General features: G+C 34.5%; 1 protein-coding gene across 2 annotated transcripts in view; it reads left to right on the top strand.

Annotated features, from left to right (window-relative positions):
- LOC144971120 (enolase-like) overlaps positions 1-16565 on the top strand; it is a 19699-nt gene extending 3134 nt beyond the window's left edge. For both annotated transcript variants that reach the window (XM_078911542.1, XM_078911541.1), the window contains exons 2-14: positions 1786-1893; positions 4599-4691; positions 6060-6118; positions 7610-7679; positions 9022-9089; positions 10935-11076; positions 11327-11416; positions 11719-11775; positions 12760-12905; positions 13040-13179; positions 14081-14197; positions 14744-14852; positions 15580-16565. In XM_078911542.1, the coding sequence (XP_078767668.1) occupies positions 1812-1893; positions 4599-4691; positions 6060-6118; positions 7610-7679; positions 9022-9089; positions 10935-11076; positions 11327-11416; positions 11719-11775; positions 12760-12905; positions 13040-13179; positions 14081-14197; positions 14744-14852; positions 15580-15705 (1299 nt within the window). In that variant the 5' untranslated portion in view covers positions 1786-1811 and the 3' untranslated portion in view covers positions 15706-16565. The remainder of the gene's footprint in view (positions 1-1785; positions 1894-4598; positions 4692-6059; positions 6119-7609; positions 7680-9021; positions 9090-10934; positions 11077-11326; positions 11417-11718; positions 11776-12759; positions 12906-13039; positions 13180-14080; positions 14198-14743; positions 14853-15579) is intronic.
- The last annotated feature ends 3442 nt before the right edge of the window (positions 16566-20007 follow it).

Genomic DNA, 20007 nt, shown 5'->3' with positions numbered 1-20007 from the left:
TGGAAGGCCTCCCAATATGACATATTAATGACTCAATTTATATGTACCCTTATTTCTCAAATAAATGGAACAGTTTAGAATCCAGGTAGTCTTCTTATTTTCTGACCCCTCTGTCCTCCAGCTTATTTTCTGACCCCTCTGTCCTCCAGCAGAGGTATGGTTGCTGGACCTGTTTGATAAGGAGTCTGAGAGGGATAGCATCTTACCCATAGAGGAGCAACAGAAAATTTTTTTAGTCAGTTTTGTTAAATGCCTCGGCTTTGTGGCTTTTCAAAATAAAGCGATGAGATATTTATATATTGCGCAATATCCATTAATGTGCACAAAGGGTTTTAATGTAATCCAATAGTGTGGCATGATGCATATAAGGTGCGATTAATGATTACTATTTTTGGTGCCATTCTCGTAGCAGACCTACCTCATGTTATCTGTTCTTGCAGCAGACCTATTGCCTTGCCACCTCGCATTTCTTTTCTTGTAGCAGACTTACCTACCACCTCGACATTTCCTCTTTGCGTTTATACAGCAGGTTTCTGTCCTTGGCCGCATTAATAATGTTTGGTGTCCTAAAAAGGACAGATTTTAGATTGATAGTTGTCCTAAAATCTTGCATCGTCGATTTGGATTGGTGCTGCTGCAGTGCCGGCCATCTTTCCTTTTTTCTGACAGGACACTGGATCATACTTTTCGGCACATGTTGAATCAATCAACTACGGCCTTGCGACTCTGTCCAGTGTACTCTACCACTTGTTGAATAGGCATAATCAATATGAACAAAGACATCAGCTCGAAAATGTCACACAGTGATTATTTGGAGTTGGCTTTTCCATCTTTATCCTCAAAATGAAAAAAAAATTGTTGCCTTGACAGACAGATCTTGTAGCTTGGCAACCTTTCTTTGGGCAATGTAGCACACTATGGAAATCAGCTCCAGCCTAGTGTATTTTCCTGGTCAATTTCATTGTTTTGCTGCATTTATGACATGGATCGCATGTGTTGAAATCTGTCAACAAGCCTTGATCCATCAAAAATGTTGTAGCAGCTTCCTCAGTTGGGATGACGGTGTAGAAGTGTTTCAAATGTATCTTTATAGTTGATAGTTGTTGTAATTGAATATAATGCAGAGAAACACGCTCGACATTTTTACCTCTTGTCCAAAATTTGTCCAAAATTTATTATCCAACCAAAACCTTCATTATCTTTCCAAATATGGTCGTTATGCAAACAATTGAAACCTAAGCTCAATCTTGAATGTGAAAGCTGATAACATCAAACAGCCATTCCTTATATCTCCATATATGGTCATAATGCCAACATGTAATATGTATCTATTAAAGATTCAGTCTTGAAAGTCGGTAAACATCACACAACTCAACACATCGACTATTGTTTTCACTTGACAGCCTTCGCGACGAGGCATTAATAGATAGGTTCCCACTGGTCAATCACAAAGGCAGGTATGTGCACACATGTCAATCACAAAGGCAGGTAGACCAATCAAAATATGGTAGTCTGCTACGAGAACAGCACCAATTTGTTTTCCACAGAGACATCACTGCTACTGACCAGATACGCATTACACACTGAGTACAGTTAAAGGATGAGATCATTTCCTTAAGGACTCAACTTTGCTCTGCTCACAGTGGGACTCGAATTGGGAGCCTAGAGGTTAGAAGCTGAGTGTCTTACCACATGACCACAATCACAAAGCCATATCCCAGAGAACTATTTTTACACACCTATGAGACCTTCAAAAAAATATTTTATATAATTTTCTTTCAACAGAAGATAACAAATAATAAAATAAAAGAATGCTCACATCAGTGAAAGCCCGTCAGATCTTTGACAGCAGAGGCAATCCAACAGTGGAGGTTGATTTAGTCACAGAAAAAGGTAAATGAAAGCATGATCGATCTATCTTTCTACTCTGTATCTCTTAAAATGCTCTGAAGTTTATGTTTTATACATCTTTGTCATGATCTGTAGATCAGCAACCTACTTGAATGGAATCCAAACCATTCATACTAGCATCAACATCAGCATTCTTCATCAATCACTGCTTTTTTTTTTTCCTCTGTGGTTTAAACCCATCTTGATTTTCTTCCAAAACTTGATGATCATAGACAAGCTGCTATGGATAATCTGCAATTGGCAGATTATTATAATTATTATTATTATTATTATTATTATTATTATTATTATTATTATTATTATTATTATTATTATTATTATTATTATTATTATATTAAATTTTTGTTATTATTATTATTACTATTATTAATATTATTATTATTATTATTATTATTATTATTATTATTATTATTATTATTATTATTATTATTATTGCTTTATTTTTTATTATATTATTATTATTATTATTATTATTATTATTATTATTATTATTGACTTACTTGACTTGACTTAGATGCCTTTCGCGTCTCGACCGAAAGATCGGGTCGCCTTGGCTGTTTCCAGTATTTCCTGTGTGAGGTGTCTCCAATATTGCCGGTCCTCTGCTAGGGTTCTCAGATTTTCAAGGTCCCCTGCCGTTATGAGACTAATGCTTTGTCCAAGTGTTGTGAGGTTTTTGTTTAGGATCACAGGGAGTGTTGTGATCGGTCTTCCTCTGAAAAGGTTCCCGTGTTTTTGGAAGTATCCCGACATGGCTTGGTTTGCTGGTATGTTTTTGTCCCTGCGTAGTATGTGACCGAAAAGTTGCCATCGTTGTTGTAAAATGTCAAGGGAGATTGGTCTTTCTTTTGTGATCTTATAGAGTGATTCATTTGAGATCTTTTTGGGGTATTTGATGTCCAGTACCCTTCTTAGCTGTGTGCGATGGAAGGCATCCAGATGTTCTTCTTCGGATTTTGTCAACGCCCAAGTGCCGCAGTTATACAGAAGTACCGGTTTTACAAGAGCATGGTACAGTTTCAGTTTGGTTTTTCTCTTTATTTTGTCACCTCTAATCCATACATTGGTGAGTTTACTGAGTGCGGCGTTTGATAGCTGTTTTCTTCTTTGTACATCCTCGGTGTCTCCAATTAGTGAGCCGACTTTCTTTGTTCTTTTCCATTCCTCTTTGTTCCTCGATTATTATTATTATTATTATTATTATTATTATTATTGCTAGTGGAGAGCCGGCAAATTTTGACCACCAATGATCAAAAACGGTCCAGTAATAAAGTATACAGGGTTTTTACTTAGATGTATGTCATTGTGGTGAGTTTTTTTTGTTACTTATGAATATATAGTGAAAAAGCAATGTGTCCCTAGAGAAAGGATTATAAGTAGGAGAAGGGGGCTGGTACAGATTGGAATGGGCAATACCCACTGGTTATCATCTGGGGAATATGTTTTGTGCTCAAATTTTAAAGTCTTTGGGTACTCTAATTTATTATAATATTTTCAATTAAATGGGTTCTGAAACGAGAAATGAAATAGAAACAAGAAGAGTCTGACAAAATGATTATGCCATCTATAATCTATTTGCTAGCTGGATATTGAAGAGAATTAGAGAATAATATTTTTTGAGGGCGCTGAAATGACATTCTAGTGATCCTTTTGAAAAAAAAAATCAAACATAATAAAAAAGAAAATACCATAAAGTAAAGCTTTCAAATAAGGAGAACCATTATTGTCTGGTACTGACAGCTATTCTTGAACATCTGACTCCTGTGGCATGAATACCAACTTACAAACAAGATCAAGATATTCTTGTACTTTAACAATAGTTCATTTAAATAAATGATCTGTTTATCTAGTGAATCTGATTCAAAGCTAAAAAGAAAGCTTTAAAATATTGCTAACTTTATATCTGGCATAATAATGGTATGAAGAGGGTCTAGGAGATGTTTGTAAACCACAATGATTTTAAAGACATAAATGAGCAAATCTTAAATGTATAGGTTAGTTGTTAATGATCAACTGACTCACCTTTTATGTTCACCCATGATTTTCACTTTTTCAATTTAATTCAAGACACTGACATTCTAATTTTATTTTATTTTTTTTTCCTCAAAGAAAAACAGCTTCATATTTCTCCATAACATTTTATTGCCTTTATTTTTTATCTATTAAGCATCGAAACCCATCAGTGTTTTAAGCCATGAATTTCTTGTATATTTTCCTACTCTCTGAAAAAAAAAAAAGAACCAACCCCCCCCCCCCCCTAAAAAAAACCCCAACAAAAACAAAGAACAGCTAGCATAGAGATGGATTCTCATTCTCATGTAGTTCCATATCTGAAGCAGACGTCGGAGGTCATCTTCCGCCAAGCTGATCTATCTCTTGCCAGTTCTATTAAAGCAGCGCCACCTTTCTCAGCTTCATCTGTCCAAGTTCTTATCCCTTTCAAATACGTTATTCTTTGTCTTCCTCTTATTCTTTTTCCATTCATCTTTCCAGTCAAGGCGAGTATTTCCAAACCAGGGTGGCGGATAATGTGTCCTAAAAATTCCATTTGGCGTTTGATGATTTTTGTTATCAGTGATCTTTTTCTGTTTGCCATTTCTAAAATTTCTTCATTTCTTTTCCTTTCCATCCATGACACCCAGAGATGGATAATTTTATTATATACTGTATATTTATTACTCCAATAGGTCTTTTCAGGGCAGCTGTTCCGAGTGGTGCGTCGACTGGAATTTATGAGGCTGTAGAATTAAGAGATGGAGGAGGTACCTACATGGGTAAAGGTAAGATTGCTCTAAAGAATGATGAGCAGTGTTTCCACAAGGTCGGGATATTAGAGAAAGGTCTAGGATTTGATATTTTTCTTCTTGGGTTGGGAAAAGGGTCAGAAGTTCACTCGTTTGGGTGCATGGGTCTGGAAATGGTCGGGAATTTGTTCAGGTCTACATTACTGTTACTACCACTGCCACATCATCATCATAATCACTACCACCACTACTGCAACCACCACCACCACCACCATTCATCATCCCCATCCCCATCATCATCATCATCACTACAACAATCACCACCACTATTGCAACCACCACCACTACTGCATCATCATAACTACCACCATTGCGACGAACACCACCACCGCAGTATCATCATCATCACTACTACCATAAATACCTCTCCCACCACACCATCATCACTCCCACCACTACTACAACCTCCTCAACCACATCATCGCCACTATCACCACTACTACAACGCCACCATCATATCATCATCAATATTACTACCACCACAACTACAACCTCCACAACCACATCATCATCATCATCATCATCATCATTATCAACACTATAACCTCCACCACCACCACCACCACATCACCATCATACTACCACTACCAAAGAGAGAATTCAAGTTGAGCTGCAAAGTTGACTTTCAAGATTATATTGTTCTATCACTTTATTTACTCAAAGCAATGTATTCTGAATCTTTTTGAACCAATTTAACAAAACAGAATTATTAATACACATTTTTACCTTTTATATTTTGGTGTTTTGCATATAGTTGCAATTTTAGGGTTTGGTTTTTACACAGCTGTGAATATTTCCACATTAACTCTTGATTCCAACAGCATTTCTCTTTTTAGATCTGTCTCTATAGTCCTCGACCTGATGAGCATGGTGTCTTTCTTTGTTATTAGCATTATTAAAACTTCCACACATATCATGGAGGACAATTTTTTTTGTTCTTTTTTTAAAACATATTTGTTGTCATATTCTTAAACTTTCCGAGTCAAGAATATTATCCATTAAAGTTTGTAACAGTAACAATATATTGATCCCATTCTTCCAGTTATTCACATGAAAAATCTTTTAAAGATAATTTATGATGTGCATTCATTTATATGCTAGGCAAAAATGTGGACCAAAGCATGGCACTGTACAAATACTGGATAGTCTTGATATACTTCTTAAACTGATCATTTAATGTACATAACTACAGGCTAAAATAGTATTAAGCGGCAAGGATAATATACTATAAGAAGAGAAGCAATTGAGGAAGGTAATAGCTTTTAAAGTCTGCTTCATTAATATGGATAATAATAATATATTTATGTCCTTTTTCATTTGTATTCATTTTATTTTCCTTTTTAGGTGTCCTAAAAGCTGTTGAAAATGTCAACACAGTGCTTGGTCCAAAACTTGTTGAAAAGGTAAATTGATTATTATTTCCTCCATATGCTTGAAGGGGTTCATTGTAGGGGATAGAAAACAAAACAACTTGAGTTTTTATAAAGGATACTGTTCCCTTAATGTGTTCAAAGTGCTTAGGGGGGGGGGTTCCACGCTGCCACTAGCCAAGTACTCATTTTATACCTGGGTCTCGTTGGAGAATGTGAGTAAAAAACCTTTTGCAGGGGCTCAACTTTGCACTCCCATAACGGCACTTGATCCAAGACCAACTAGTCCACAAAGCGCTAAAAAAAACCCATAAAATAATCTTTTATTTTGTGCATTATTCACTAAATGTGGTCAAAGTGCTTCACAAGGGGTCCCAACTCTTAACCCGCTAGTGCTCAGATTATATTTGGAGGAGTAGATAATGAGTTCTCTATATGGCCATGTCAATCATGTAGATGATATCATCCTTTGATGATATACCCTTTGATGTCTGCAATTGCATTTCGTTTTCAACGGTTACTCATGACTAAACTCTGCCAGGAACGATTTCATAGGTCCGTTCACCACCATATTTCAAACTTTGTTCTCGTGAGTTCTTGATTTTTTTTAAAATCAAAGAATGATTGGCTCTTGAAAATCTTGACCATTCAACGATTGGTCATTCTGACAACTCGCATGTCAACAGCTGTCATCTCATGCTTTGCGTCACAATCACCATCTTGATGAATTTGTTAAGAGACATGGCTGATAGGTAAAATAGCCAATTTATGTTCTAATTACATTTGAAACCAAGTATATCACCAATCTCGTTTCATATAATATAAACAGTGATATAAATATCAAGAAAATCGGCAGATGAATAAAGATAGTCTATATGCTATACACTGTATACAATTTTTGTTTTGACTCTTCTTGTGCTTTAGTATTTGTTGGGGATCTTATTTGTGATCCATCGAATTTATGGTCAGAAATTTGAAACCAGGCCTAAATCTATATGCTTTGTGGAGGATGTATATAAACTCTTACATTGCAAAAATCTAAAATTTTGTGATCTGATCATTTTAACCAGAGATTCACTTTCTAACCTCTTTTCCCTATTTCATAATAAAGAGAACAATTTTGACATCACTCAGCTCATTGCTATTGCTTTTAGCCAGCCATTTTTATGAGTAGTTAAATTGTATTAATCAGACTATACAAGTTTAAGATTACACAAAGTTTTGTGTGCTGGTATGTTATATCTGGCTGGCGAATATTGTGAATTTTTAAAAAACTAAACGCACAGCAGCATCAATACAAGATTGAAATTGTGGGTCACACTTGGTCTTACTGTGTTACACATGGCCCTTTTTTTGTTGTTGTTATTGTTGTTGTTGTTGATTTCTACTTCTGTTTTCTTATAAACTAATTCTGTCTTCTTAATTTTTCCGGGGTCCTGATCTATAATTCTAGTAATAAATGTGGTTAAACTTTTAAAGATTTATTAACAACAGTTCATTTTCCTGGAAATAATATAATTGCAGAAACTAGACCTCACCAATCAGAAAGCAGTTGATGATTTTCTCAACAGTTTGGATGGAACAGAGAATAAAGGTAACTATTATGTTTTTTTTGTCATTAGCATCTGTTTTCATCAATGTATATTATCGTAGGTGGGTGAAATTTCCCTTTGGGTGGAGGAGCGATAGCTTCTTGGGTTGCTGGGTTCAACGTCCACACTTGTTATTTCATCAATCGTTGCTTTACATATGTAACAGGAGAGGAGGTTCAAGTTTAATTAAAATTTTATAAAGACAATCAATGATTTTACACTTTTATGTTATTGAACAAAAAAAATGATTATATATATGTACTTCAAACGAAATGAACACAAGTAACTTTATTAAAATGTCATTATTTTTCAAAATTATTGTGTGTTTTGACTTGTTACTTCCCTTTTTGAAGATCACGTTTTAAAAGGTCTATGTTGCATACAAGATCAACCATAAACGTTGCAAGTTCTAACAAAATGAAAGATAAATGATAGTACTGTGATCACACATGGCTTTTAAATAAGCCATAAAAATATTTCATTCTTGTGACATTGGTCACAGATTGTCCAGCTTGAATATGAACAATGGCCCATGCACACTAAGTCATGGCATCGCGTAGATTAATGGATGGTATTTTTCATTGAAAATGTTGCAAGAAGACATGAATAGCAAAAAGATTAATCTACACATTTCCTGTCCACAGTACAGGGCTAAAAGGTCATTTTTTCACGTGCGCGACATGGTGAGCGAATTTCAGCTTACGGTAAACAACTCCTTGAAAAATTGTTCGCCTATGCCAATGAATAAAAAAAAAGGAACGACGATTTTAAATATGTATACTTTCTTTTGATCGCAAGTATGTATATTTCCTGGAGAAAACAAAATTTGGCAATATTAACAATACTAACATTGGTCTCAAATTTCTGCTATTTCAAGACCTCTGCTGTTTTCTTCCCCATTGGGTTCAGGCCCTTAATAGTGCAAGTATCTATACATCTTCAAAAATCATTGGAAACAGTCTGGGTTGCAAAGGACTTATCCATGTTTATTAGTTCTTTAATATTTTTTTCCTTTTTATAGTATGATTTGTATGTTAATAATTATATATTTTACTAGTATTGTGAACAATAGGGGCATATTGCTCCACGTTACTTATGATAAAAGCGATTCCATAGAAACTCAAAATATTCCTCCTTTTTGAAAATTCTGATTTGAGACGTATGAGACGTATATTCTTAATGATTGGTTTCCAACAAATCCTTTGAAAATAGTAGATTGGTCAATGTATTGACGGATGCATTATTATTAACTTGATTAATATGATTGTTTTTCATTCACACATTTAAGTTTCAAATTACAATAAGTAATTTCCATTATCTCTTCCTTTTTGACAATTTCCACAGGGAAACTCGGAGCAAATGCTATCTTGGGGGTCTCAATGGCTGTATGCAGAGCTGCAGCTGCTCAAAAGGTACAGTATATTTTTGAAGAAGGGAATGAAAGGTTATCACAAAGTTTTGTATGCATATACGTTTTAGCCCTGTAATGACCTTAAAATCTCACGAGTGTCATTTATATCAGTATTAGAGTTTAATATATATAAACCGGCTGATGCAATTATAAGAAATGAAAACACAAGCTGATTCATGGAAACCCTATTTTGATGATGACATGCTCTTGATCAACATAGCAAGTTCTTGGCCACAATAGTCATGACTGAGTATTTGACCAAAGGGATGTATTCCTGATTATTTGAGTAATTGATCTTAATCACTCCACTTCTTGTCAATAAGATTGCTGACTGAATAGGGGAAGATATGCGGGTTATATATTTTGTTTATCACTGGATGAAAGATGTGAAAGTGTAACTTCTGCATGGACCTTATTTTATAAAATACAGCTAGTTGAGGTACGATCTTTCAAATGGTCTAAAACACTGTGCATGTCAATTTAGGATGCTATCCCAAAAAGTCAAAACACAAATACAATCACACACTCGCACAAAAGTTTGCACAATGGATCACATCTGAAAAGTTGTCATAAACATGAATATCGAAAGTCTAGTCCTAAATATTGACTGATTTAAATGTTTTGTTTTTAATTTCTTTTTAAATGATAAAATAAACATTCCTAATTTCCAAAGAAATAAAATTTCAGATGTGGACACAGCATATTTAAAAGATTGACTAATAAACATTGTATTAGCAAGAGGGGATTCTGATAATGCATGATTAGAAGATTTTAAAGCACAAGATGGTGTATGTTCCGAATTAGTTAAATTAGATAAAAGGAGAGTTGGCATGATGATTGCATTTATAAACTGTACAAGCAACTATCTTTTCACAGGTAGCCAATCAGCCAATGTAATTGCTTCAAAATAGAGGTTATATGTTTGTGAATTTTTGTTTGATTAATTAGTTTGGTGACTTTATTTTGAAGTCTTCAAAATCTCTGAATAGAAAATGTATTTATATTGTAGAGAAGAGAGTTCTTAAAGTTGAGGTGGCTCTTTACAAGTGAGATGATGAATAATTACATCATGTCTTTATCCTAAAGATTCTGAATGCGGCTAATATTTTTCAAGTGATAGTTTATAGACTGAGAAATCTATTTAATAAGGCAGTTCATAGACAAAAACTTTTCAAAATAATACCCTTAACTTTTTATAACAGTAGTTTCACTGGATGTGCAATTAATCATTGATACCTTCTCAACAATGATGTAAGATCTCTTTTTCTCTAGACATAACCAATTCCGTTCTACTGTCGTTAGGTTTGTGGCTTGGTGTCATTCATCCATAATTTGATGGTAGACTTGCATTGTTCATTATCTCAAATCGTAGATGTTGAAGATTTTGTTGTTAGGCACATAAATCGGGGTGCCATAGGTATAGAAATGACGACCAAGTTCTTTTTTATTATTATTTCTTCAAGATGGGGCATGTAAAGAGTAATAAGAAATGGGGCCCAAGGCAGACAATTGCAGATGCTACTGTCCTTCATTGCCATTGTATTTTTTTTTTACTGGTACTAAAATGACCTAAAAGTGTTGCAAGCAGATTAAAAAATATTGAGTTTCATTTGTAGTTCATTGTATGAATTATTGTTTGCTGGGAACTAGACTATACTTTGCACTACATTTCGTTTGTCCTCCATTAATAAAGAACATTTTGCCAGCTTGAATAAGCATCATAGTATTAAAAAATGCCACCTGCAGTTTTTCTCTTTTAATTTAAGATATCAAGTTTTATTCATTTCAATTGGGAATATATACGAGTATTATAAAATTTTTAAACATAACACTATCTCATCATCAGGGTGTTCCTCTTTATCAACACATTGCCGATATTGCTGGAAAGAAAAAACTCTTCCTCCCTGTCCCCGCATTCAATGTCATCAATGGAGGCAGTCATGCTGGAAACAAACTGGCTATGCAGGAGTTTATGTTGCTTCCAACAGGTAAGGATTTCAACCTAATCAGATTTTTTTTCTGTAAAGATAATCTCTACTTATGCGCTGTTATATACATTTTTATGCTTAACGGTATAATGGTATTTTACTACAGGGTACTCTCTTATTTATGAATACACAGGCACAAACACGCACACATACACACACACACACACACACACACACACACACACACACATTTGCTTATCTACATTATTCTGATGTCAGTGGTGTCATTTTCTGAACATTTATTTGACAGGCGCAGAGTCATTTTCAGAAGCAATGCAAATTGGTTCAGAAGTCTACCATAACTTGAAAGCTGTCATCAAAAAGAAGTATGGCCAAGACGGTAAGAACGAACCCATATTATTTGTCTGTCCTTGTAATCTTTATAAATCAATATCTCTTTGCTACTTACTTCACTGACTTTTAATGAAAAAATCAAATGGAACCTTTTTTTACATGTTATTCTTAGTTATTTTTTCCCTTAAAATGTGATGTGTTGTATACAAATTAAGAGGTAAATGGTAATTATGGAAAACCTATTAACGAAGTGTAGACGAGGATGACATTGGCAATTACAGTGATATAAATCAACGTTATAAGTTAAGCTCAAAATGTAAATCCTTTCTTTCTTGTTTTTTCCACCAGCTTGTAATGTTGGGGATGAGGGTGGTTTTGCCCCCAACATTCAGGACAATATGGAGGGTGAGTATCTACTTGTGATCATTGGCAATTGAGGTAACAAAAAGCACAATGCAGTCTGCTTACTGCAGGGATGTTGTATGTCTGAAGGCAACACTTCAAGACCATAAAACTTTACTGACTAATAAATGATAATAATAATAATAATAATAATAATAATAATAATAATAATAATAATAATAATAATAATAATAATAATAATAATAATTAATAATAATAATAATAATAATTACTCGACTCAGATGTAAATGGGTACCTAGCTATAGAGGTCAATAATGATGATGATGATGATGATGTGGTGGTAGTGGTGACGGGTATAATGATGATGATGCCGTTGTGGCTGTGGAAATGATAATAATGATGTGTTGATGATAATTCTGTCAATTTGAGAATTTCTGGAATTCAAAATTGGAAAATAGCCAGTTTGAATCGGGGACCTAATTTCATTGTAGCTGTCAATGGCTTTATTATAATACTGGTCCTGTTCATAATGGGTGTGTGTCTAGTAAACAATGAGGCCAGTTGCGCTTTTAAAATTCTAAAAAAAATTGAGCTTTTATATAGCGCAATATCCACTAAATGTGCTCAAAGCGCTTTACCAGGGGTCCCTGACCAACAGCAACATGTAACATGTAGAACGAAAAATAACGCCTGTTAGGCGATATTACAATTTTTTGTGTGACAGTGGTCAGGTACTCATTTTACACCTGAGTACAGTGAGAGAATGTAAGTAGAGAGCCTTTTCCAAGGACTCAACTATGCGCCGAGCGAGACTCGAACCCAGGACCTTCCGATCCGAAAGCAAATGTCATACCGCAAGACCACATAACCGCGCTTTTAAAATTCTAAAAAATGCTTATCAGGAAATTTTTCAACTTGATTTGATTTGAAGTACTGCAAATGGTTTGCTTACTCCCATATGAGAAGAGAAATTAATTAATCAAATATTTTTCATGATTTATATATATATATTTTTTTTTTCATCAGGCCTCGACCTTGTGAATGAAGCTATTGCAAAGGCTGGTTATACAGGCAAGGTGGAAATTGGAATGGATGTGGCTGCATCAGAATTTTTCAAAGATGGAAAATATGACCTCGATTTCAAGAATAAAGATTCTGATCCCTCTAAGTGGGTAAGTTAAAACAAGTAATTTTTTTTAAGCCCAAAGAATTACAAGATAATGCCCAACATAGCTAGCTTTCAATAAAAATTACTTTTTCTTTTTGTTTTTTTTACACATTCTCCCATCTTTAAAATCAATTTCAGGTCACATCTGCCCAACTCATTGACCTGTACAAAACCTTTGTTAGCAAGTATCCCGTTGTCAGCATTGAAGATCCGTTTGATCAAGATGACTGGGATGCATACACTAAAATGACTAGCGCCATTCCTATTCAAATTGTTGGGTAAGTTGCATATATTATGTTTTGCTCATCTGTCATTGCTTATGGTGGTAGTGGTCAACAGTTTATTTTTGAAATTTTTATTACAAATGATTTCTCTTGGGGGTGAAGGTAATAGTAATAGTATATTTGAATGTTATATGTTCTCTGCGATTGTTGCAATGGTTTGAAAATTAATCAGGAAGTTATTAAAGAGTGATTACATTAAGACAAATGTTACTATTTGTTATCGTAAGATATGTTGTGGAGAATAAATGACATTATAGTTTCTGGGTAGGGTCTTCTGACCTCTTATGGTGGGGTCTTCTGATTTCCCACAGAGAGCAGGAGGTCACTTGCTGTGTCTTCTATCCCCCTTTATAAGTCTTTCCAAGTTGTTTTCTATCTTGTCTTGAAATGAGATAACTTGGTTTGTCCTGGCCCTGGCTGGAATTGTTGGCTGAGAGGGAAACTGACAAATTTGTAATATCAGTTGTGGGAGATTATAGTATTTTCCTTGTAAATCATCTGTTTTATACTGTATATAATTGTTTTGAATATCATGTTTTGAAAACATTTTAGTGTTTTCCGTTTGGTGGGATCCTGTGCTTGTATCTCTATGGGACTTTTAGGTGATATCAAACAAAGCATATTGATAGTTTGCCCTAGGCATCTACATCTGATCCCTATTGAAGCAGTCTCCTTTGTGTTACCTTCTCTCGGGGGCTTTAATTGTAAATTTATACTTTACTATCCCATTTTGTTCCTTTTTTACTGGCAGTGAAATGACCTAAAAGTGTCACAAGCGCTGTAAAACCTCTAAAAACAATATAAACAAACATTATAGTTTAATATTAGCTTAAAAATATAGTTTATGAAAAACTTTGAGAAAACAAGTAAGTTTTCCTTTCTGTATCTATTTCAGGGATGATTTGCTTGTGACAAACGTCAAGAGAGTAAGGAAAGGCATTGATCTAAAGGCTTGCAATGCCCTCCTCCTCAAAGTGAACCAGATTGGCTCAGTCACAGAAGCTATTGATGCGTAAGAATTCATTAATTTTTAATAGTGTCCGATTACCATTTTTGCGCATGGCACAGTGCCGCCATATTTTGGCCCCTGACCCAATTAATGTCACATATTGTGTAACATGGTTTTGCTTAACTCAATAGTAGAAGATAAGATTCGTTTAAATAATTAAGGGGGTGCACATTGGGTTAGTTTGAGTGAAAATTATCAATTTTTGGAAGTGACTGTTTTTGATCAATTTATTCATTCCTCATTTAATTTCAACCCATATTTTTCCTGATTCAATAGTTTGAAACAGGGGAAAATGCAGTTCAAAACCCCTACAACGTGAGTGGGCTCAAAATCTGATAAATATTGTGTTTTTCTCAAAACTGTTATTCATCCTGTATTCATTAAATCATTTACTATATGCATCCTCTGTGGCATAAGTGTTAAGTTTTCTCTGTTCATAGTGACTCTCTTACTACAACAACACATTAAGTTGATACATATTATGTTTCTCCAGTTTCACCCTTTTGCAAACCATGTTTTCAGAAGAATTGCATTTTTATTTTTTTTCAGTTGTAAAATGGCCCAAGATGCTGGTTGGGGTGTCATGGTCAGTCACAGAAGTGGTGAGACAGAGGACACCTTTATTGCTGATTTGGTTGTTGGGCTTGGGACAGGACAGGTATCTGCTTTTATTTATTTATTTATTTTTTTTAGGATTATTTCTTATTTTTTTCCTCAATGGTGTTACAAACTTGTTTTGAATTCATCAGAACGTAAAAAGAAAAATATTGAACTTTTATAAAGCGCAATATCCACTAAACGTGCCCAAAGCGCTTTACAAGGGGTCCTTGTCCAACAGCAACATTTAACATTGAGGACAAGACATGACGCCTGTAAGGTGATATTATAATTTTTTCAGACTGAGACAACGCTGTTAATGACCAGGTACTCATTTTACACCCAAGTATGGTGAGAGAATTTGAGTAAAGAGCCTTTTCCAAGGACTCAACTATGCGCCGAGCGAGGCTCAAACCCAAGATCTTCTGATCCGAAAGCGAGTGTCATACCACAAGACCACATAGCCACACGTAGGTGACGGGGAGTTCTGCAGCCAATTATTAAATTGGTTTTATGATGTGAGGCCTTTGTTTCTTGATTGGATAATATTATGGTCATACTCAAACTAGTCAATTTATAAGAAAAATAATTATTATTTTAAAGAAAATCTAACACAATTTTTATCATTAATATTAATCAAGCATGTGTTATCTAAAGAAAATACCTTTTATTATCATTGTTGTTGTCCTTATCTATGTCATCTCGTTATCATTGCCACCATCTTCATCATCATCAGTATCATCATCATCATCATCATCAATATCATAATTATTTCCTTGCATTTTTAGATCAAGACTGGTGCACCATGCCGATCAGAGCGTTTGGCAAAATACAACCAGCTTTTGCGCATTGAGGAGGAATTGGGGTCCAATGCAAAATTTGCAGGGAAAAACTTTAAGAACCCAAATAAGTAAATGCTGATAAAATTTAAATGTTTACTTCATTCTGTTCAGAGTTTTGTTCAATTTTAGTCGTATTTCAAATATTGAAGTTTTTTCCCCTATTTATTGAAATTTAACATTTCTTCGTAAGATAGTTAGTGTCCATAGATATATAAATAGATTTAATGTTATTGAAAATAGATAAGTTTCGCAACTTCATTACTTCATTTTTTTGATATATATATTTCAAACCAGCTTGATTTTTTGTTAATGGAATGGACTTTGTAATTTAATTTATCCTCCCTCCAATATTTCAACAATGAAATGATAAAGAGTGGATGAAATTAATGGGTCATTTATTTTGTTTGTTTGTTTGGGTTTTTTTTATCATTTAATTTTTTTTCTCCCTTTATTTTTCTGTTACTGTTACACTTTGAAATCTGCAAATTACTGAGATTAAGTATTGTTGTAGGTGGTTTTATATAAGAGTATTGACAAATATTCTGATATTGTCCCTAATAATGTCTGATTTTTTTGATTTTTTTTCATTTTGTGTCTTTAAATCATTCAGCTGATTATTATTGTGAAACTGTTATTTAGAGAGTAGTCGAGTTTGCAAACCCTAATGTGATGTGTTGTAGTTAATACTTTTATGTATCCCACACCAGCAAAACAACTGAGTATAAAAAGTTTGTTATGCCGGATGTGAGTTCTGCCAATATAATAGGGATTTGTTAATAAATCTGTTGGGTTTTTTTTAAATTATCCATTTTGTCTTATGGAACATTTCATTATTCTGATATATATTTATAATGTAGACAACCCCTCTGTTTTACAACATCATAATAAATCAATTTTCAAGCTGGCTTTACCAATTGAAAAATGGAGATCAATTTGAATCTGATTTGACTTTGTTTTTTTTTAAAAGTTTGAAACGAAAATCTTTGACATAGCATTGTACTTGGATGTACCAAGTACAAGCCATTTCGGTCTGAAAAACTAACCCTTACTGTATCGTCTATCCCCTTAAGTCCGTTGTCCTTTTCCATGTGTGGGTGGGGTCCTTTGACTTATCATAGTGGGCAGGAGGTCACTTGCTGTGTCCTCTATCTCCTTATACTTATATCTGTTTTCGGAGTTGCTTTCTGTCTTTGTCTTATAATGGGATTGCTTCGTTTTGTCCTGGCCCATGGTGGGCAGGAAGGCAGTGTCTTCTATACCCCTGTATCTGTTTTCCAACATGCTTTCTGTCTTTGTCTTGGGATGAGATTACTTGGTTTTGTCCTAGCCCTGATCGATTACTCTGGCTGGGAGGGAGACAGTCAAATGTATAGTTAGAGTTTTGGGAGATGATACTTTTTGTCTTGTAAATCATCTCTCTGTTATGCACTGTATGTTTTGTTTACATATTTTATATGATTTGTAAAAATTTGATTGTGTTCCTCTTAGTGGGTACTGGCGCTTGTGTCTGGAAGAGACTTTTGGGTGATCTCAAACCAAGAACACTTGGAATTTACATATGTTCCCTATTTGAATCATTTCCCTTTGTCTTACTTTTCTGGGTGGGGATCCTGACCTCCCATAGTGGGCAGGGAGGTACATCCTGTGTCTTCTATCCCCCCAACCCGTTTTCCAATTGTTTTCTGTCATTGTCTTGGAATGAGATTACTTGGTTTTGTCCTGGCTCTGGCCGGAGTTCCTTGGCTGGGAGGGAAACAGTCGAATGTGTAGTTATTGTTTTGGGAGATGCTATTTTTTTTCTTGTAAATCATCTCTCTGTTATGCATTGTTATATTTGTTATTTTGAATGCATAATGTAAACATTTGAGTGTATTCCCTTAAGTGGGATCTTGTGCTGGTTTCTGGGTGAGACAGGTGATCTCAAACTAAGTACGTTGATAGTGTGCTCTTGGAATCTACATCTGTTCTCTATTTGACCCAATTCCCCTTTGTCTTACCTTTTCTTGGGTGTACTTAAATTGTAATTCTAGAAATTTTTACTATCCCATATTCTTCCTTTTTACTGGCGCTGATATGACCTAAATGTGTTGCAAGCGCCGTAAAACCCTGAAAAACAAAAACAAACAGAAGCTGCAACTATTTTGGATTGGATTGGATTCTCTGCATATTTGGTTGCCAATGTTGAAACCCCATGTATGCACCAGGTGATTACCTGATTCAAGCTTAACACATCCCCATAAAACCGTACCAATTAGAAGAGATTTCGGGTGGATATTTTCCTTTAGAATTTAAAAAAAAAAAAAGAATTGAATCGCAGCAAGGATTTCTCCACTCAGAATCAATGATGAGAGTTGCCATCTTTGTTTGCATTCAGAATAAAATTGCATTCATGAATAGTACTGAAACATTTGGCATCCGTGCTTAGTAGGTATACTTTCAATTCCCATTCATAGATTTAAGATATTTTATACGGTTTAGGAAATATGGTTGTATTTACCGTATATCTGGGGCAACCCTCATAAAATCAATCTGGGGGCCCACTTGAAGAAAAGAAGACTCGCCAAACAGTACGAAAATACATAATCTCATAAGCAATTTTGATTCCAATGAAACATCTGCCAGAAAATTTATCTAAAAAATGAAAAATGCTATTGAACAAAAGGTGCCATCATATATTGGAATTTTCTGGTTTACTTTATTTTTGAAACCTTCAATGGATAAGGAACAATTCATTTTATTTAACAGGGTCTGTTAGCTATGACAGAAAGTACTCTGTAATTTCAGTGTCATATCCAAAGACTGACAAGCAAATATGTATTATTACCATCTGCATAATGCTACATAAATGGGCATAAATTCTGGCTGCATGAACTCTATGGCTCTTTGGATTTTGAAAAGCACTGAAAACATTTCCAAATAGATTTGAATATTTCATGTTTTCCCGTTAACTTTTTGGAATACATTTTTTCTTTCTGATGTTTTAAAAATTGAGCAAATAAGTTAAACGAGCATACTGTTAAAAAGTGCCTCATCGAATGCTGAGCCTCATAAGGTCACTCTTTAACCAGTGTTTCAGCCACGAATCCCTGAATAAATAAGTAGTGTTTGAATCCTGAAACAAAAATAAATTACAGCCTCAAATATTAAGGTACTTTCCCCTTGATGCAATTAAAACAAAAGGTTATTAGGTGAATGTGTTTATCATAGATTCTGTCCCCTAGTTGTGTACAACGGAGTGACTACTTACGAGGATAGCACACACGTAAACACCATTTTTAAAAAGGTTCAATGGTTTCTAGGAGTGAACATAACTCACAGAATTGTACAGTTCATTAAAACAACCAGCCACAACACTGAGGTACAAGTCAAACTGGAAGGATTGTCTTTTTCTATAGATGTGTTTAAAATGGAGGTAACAATTTAACATGTAAAACATATTTCTATAGTTTCCACTTTTATTATCCACAAATTTTATATAAGTTCACATTAGAAGCAAGAAACTTTTCTCTTTGATAGAGATAGCAACAATTCCATTGAAATAATACCCTGATTATCTATTCCTTACATTTCTCATATTTTCTCTCTTTTCAGGAAAAAGTCTAACTTTTTTTGCTGCTGATCATTCGAAACAATTGTAATGCTGGTGGCGCTAACCGAAACAAGAGTTTATTTGAAGGCCATTATCGGATTTTCTAAAAGATAAGCTGTCAAAATCCGATAGACAATAGTAATAGATTATTTTTCGACAGATAATTTCCAACTAACCAAATCACACAAAAAAAAAACAAAAAAAAAACAAACAAGTTCTACGAAAGCATAAGGAAATGCACTCGAAACTTTGATGAAACCAGCAATTTTGTTAAGATTTCTAAGGGTTACTTTCCTGAGGTATTGAATGTTGATCTTATTTATCGCAGAGGGAATGCGGTTGACATTCAACTATGTCTGCCGATGTCAAAGTGGTTTTCTACCCGTGTAACGGATACTGGACAAACGATGCAGACAAAATTCCTCATGATGCATTGCCCTACACTGGCGTTGAAAGGAAAAGCGATCTATCTTCATTCTTTATGAAATTCAATTACACAAAAGATAATTCACACCTTGAAGTTGGATATTCATTTATGTCGGTCTGATGAGTCGAAAAGCACAATTTGTGCTTCCGATTTGCCACCATATCTTTGACACATGGTAGATGTGGTTACAATGGATGTGATTAACTCACTCAACCCTAACACCGACTATATCCATAGTTTACCTGGGTTAGTTTTACCCCATGCCTATTTAGTTCATTTTTCTGAGGCAAAATATAGGCGCAGTATCAAAGCTAATGTTTTTATTTTTTTGCATGTTAATGATAGTTAAATAAAACTA

This window comes from Berghia stephanieae, chromosome 4, assembly GCF_034508935.2.
Source record: "Berghia stephanieae isolate SIO BIC M18660-M18661 chromosome 4, UCSD_Bste_1.3, whole genome shotgun sequence".
NCBI classification, from domain to species: Eukaryota; Metazoa; Mollusca; class Gastropoda; order Nudibranchia; family Aeolidiidae; genus Berghia; species Berghia stephanieae.
This window is presented reverse-complemented; position numbering and strand designations above follow the sequence as displayed.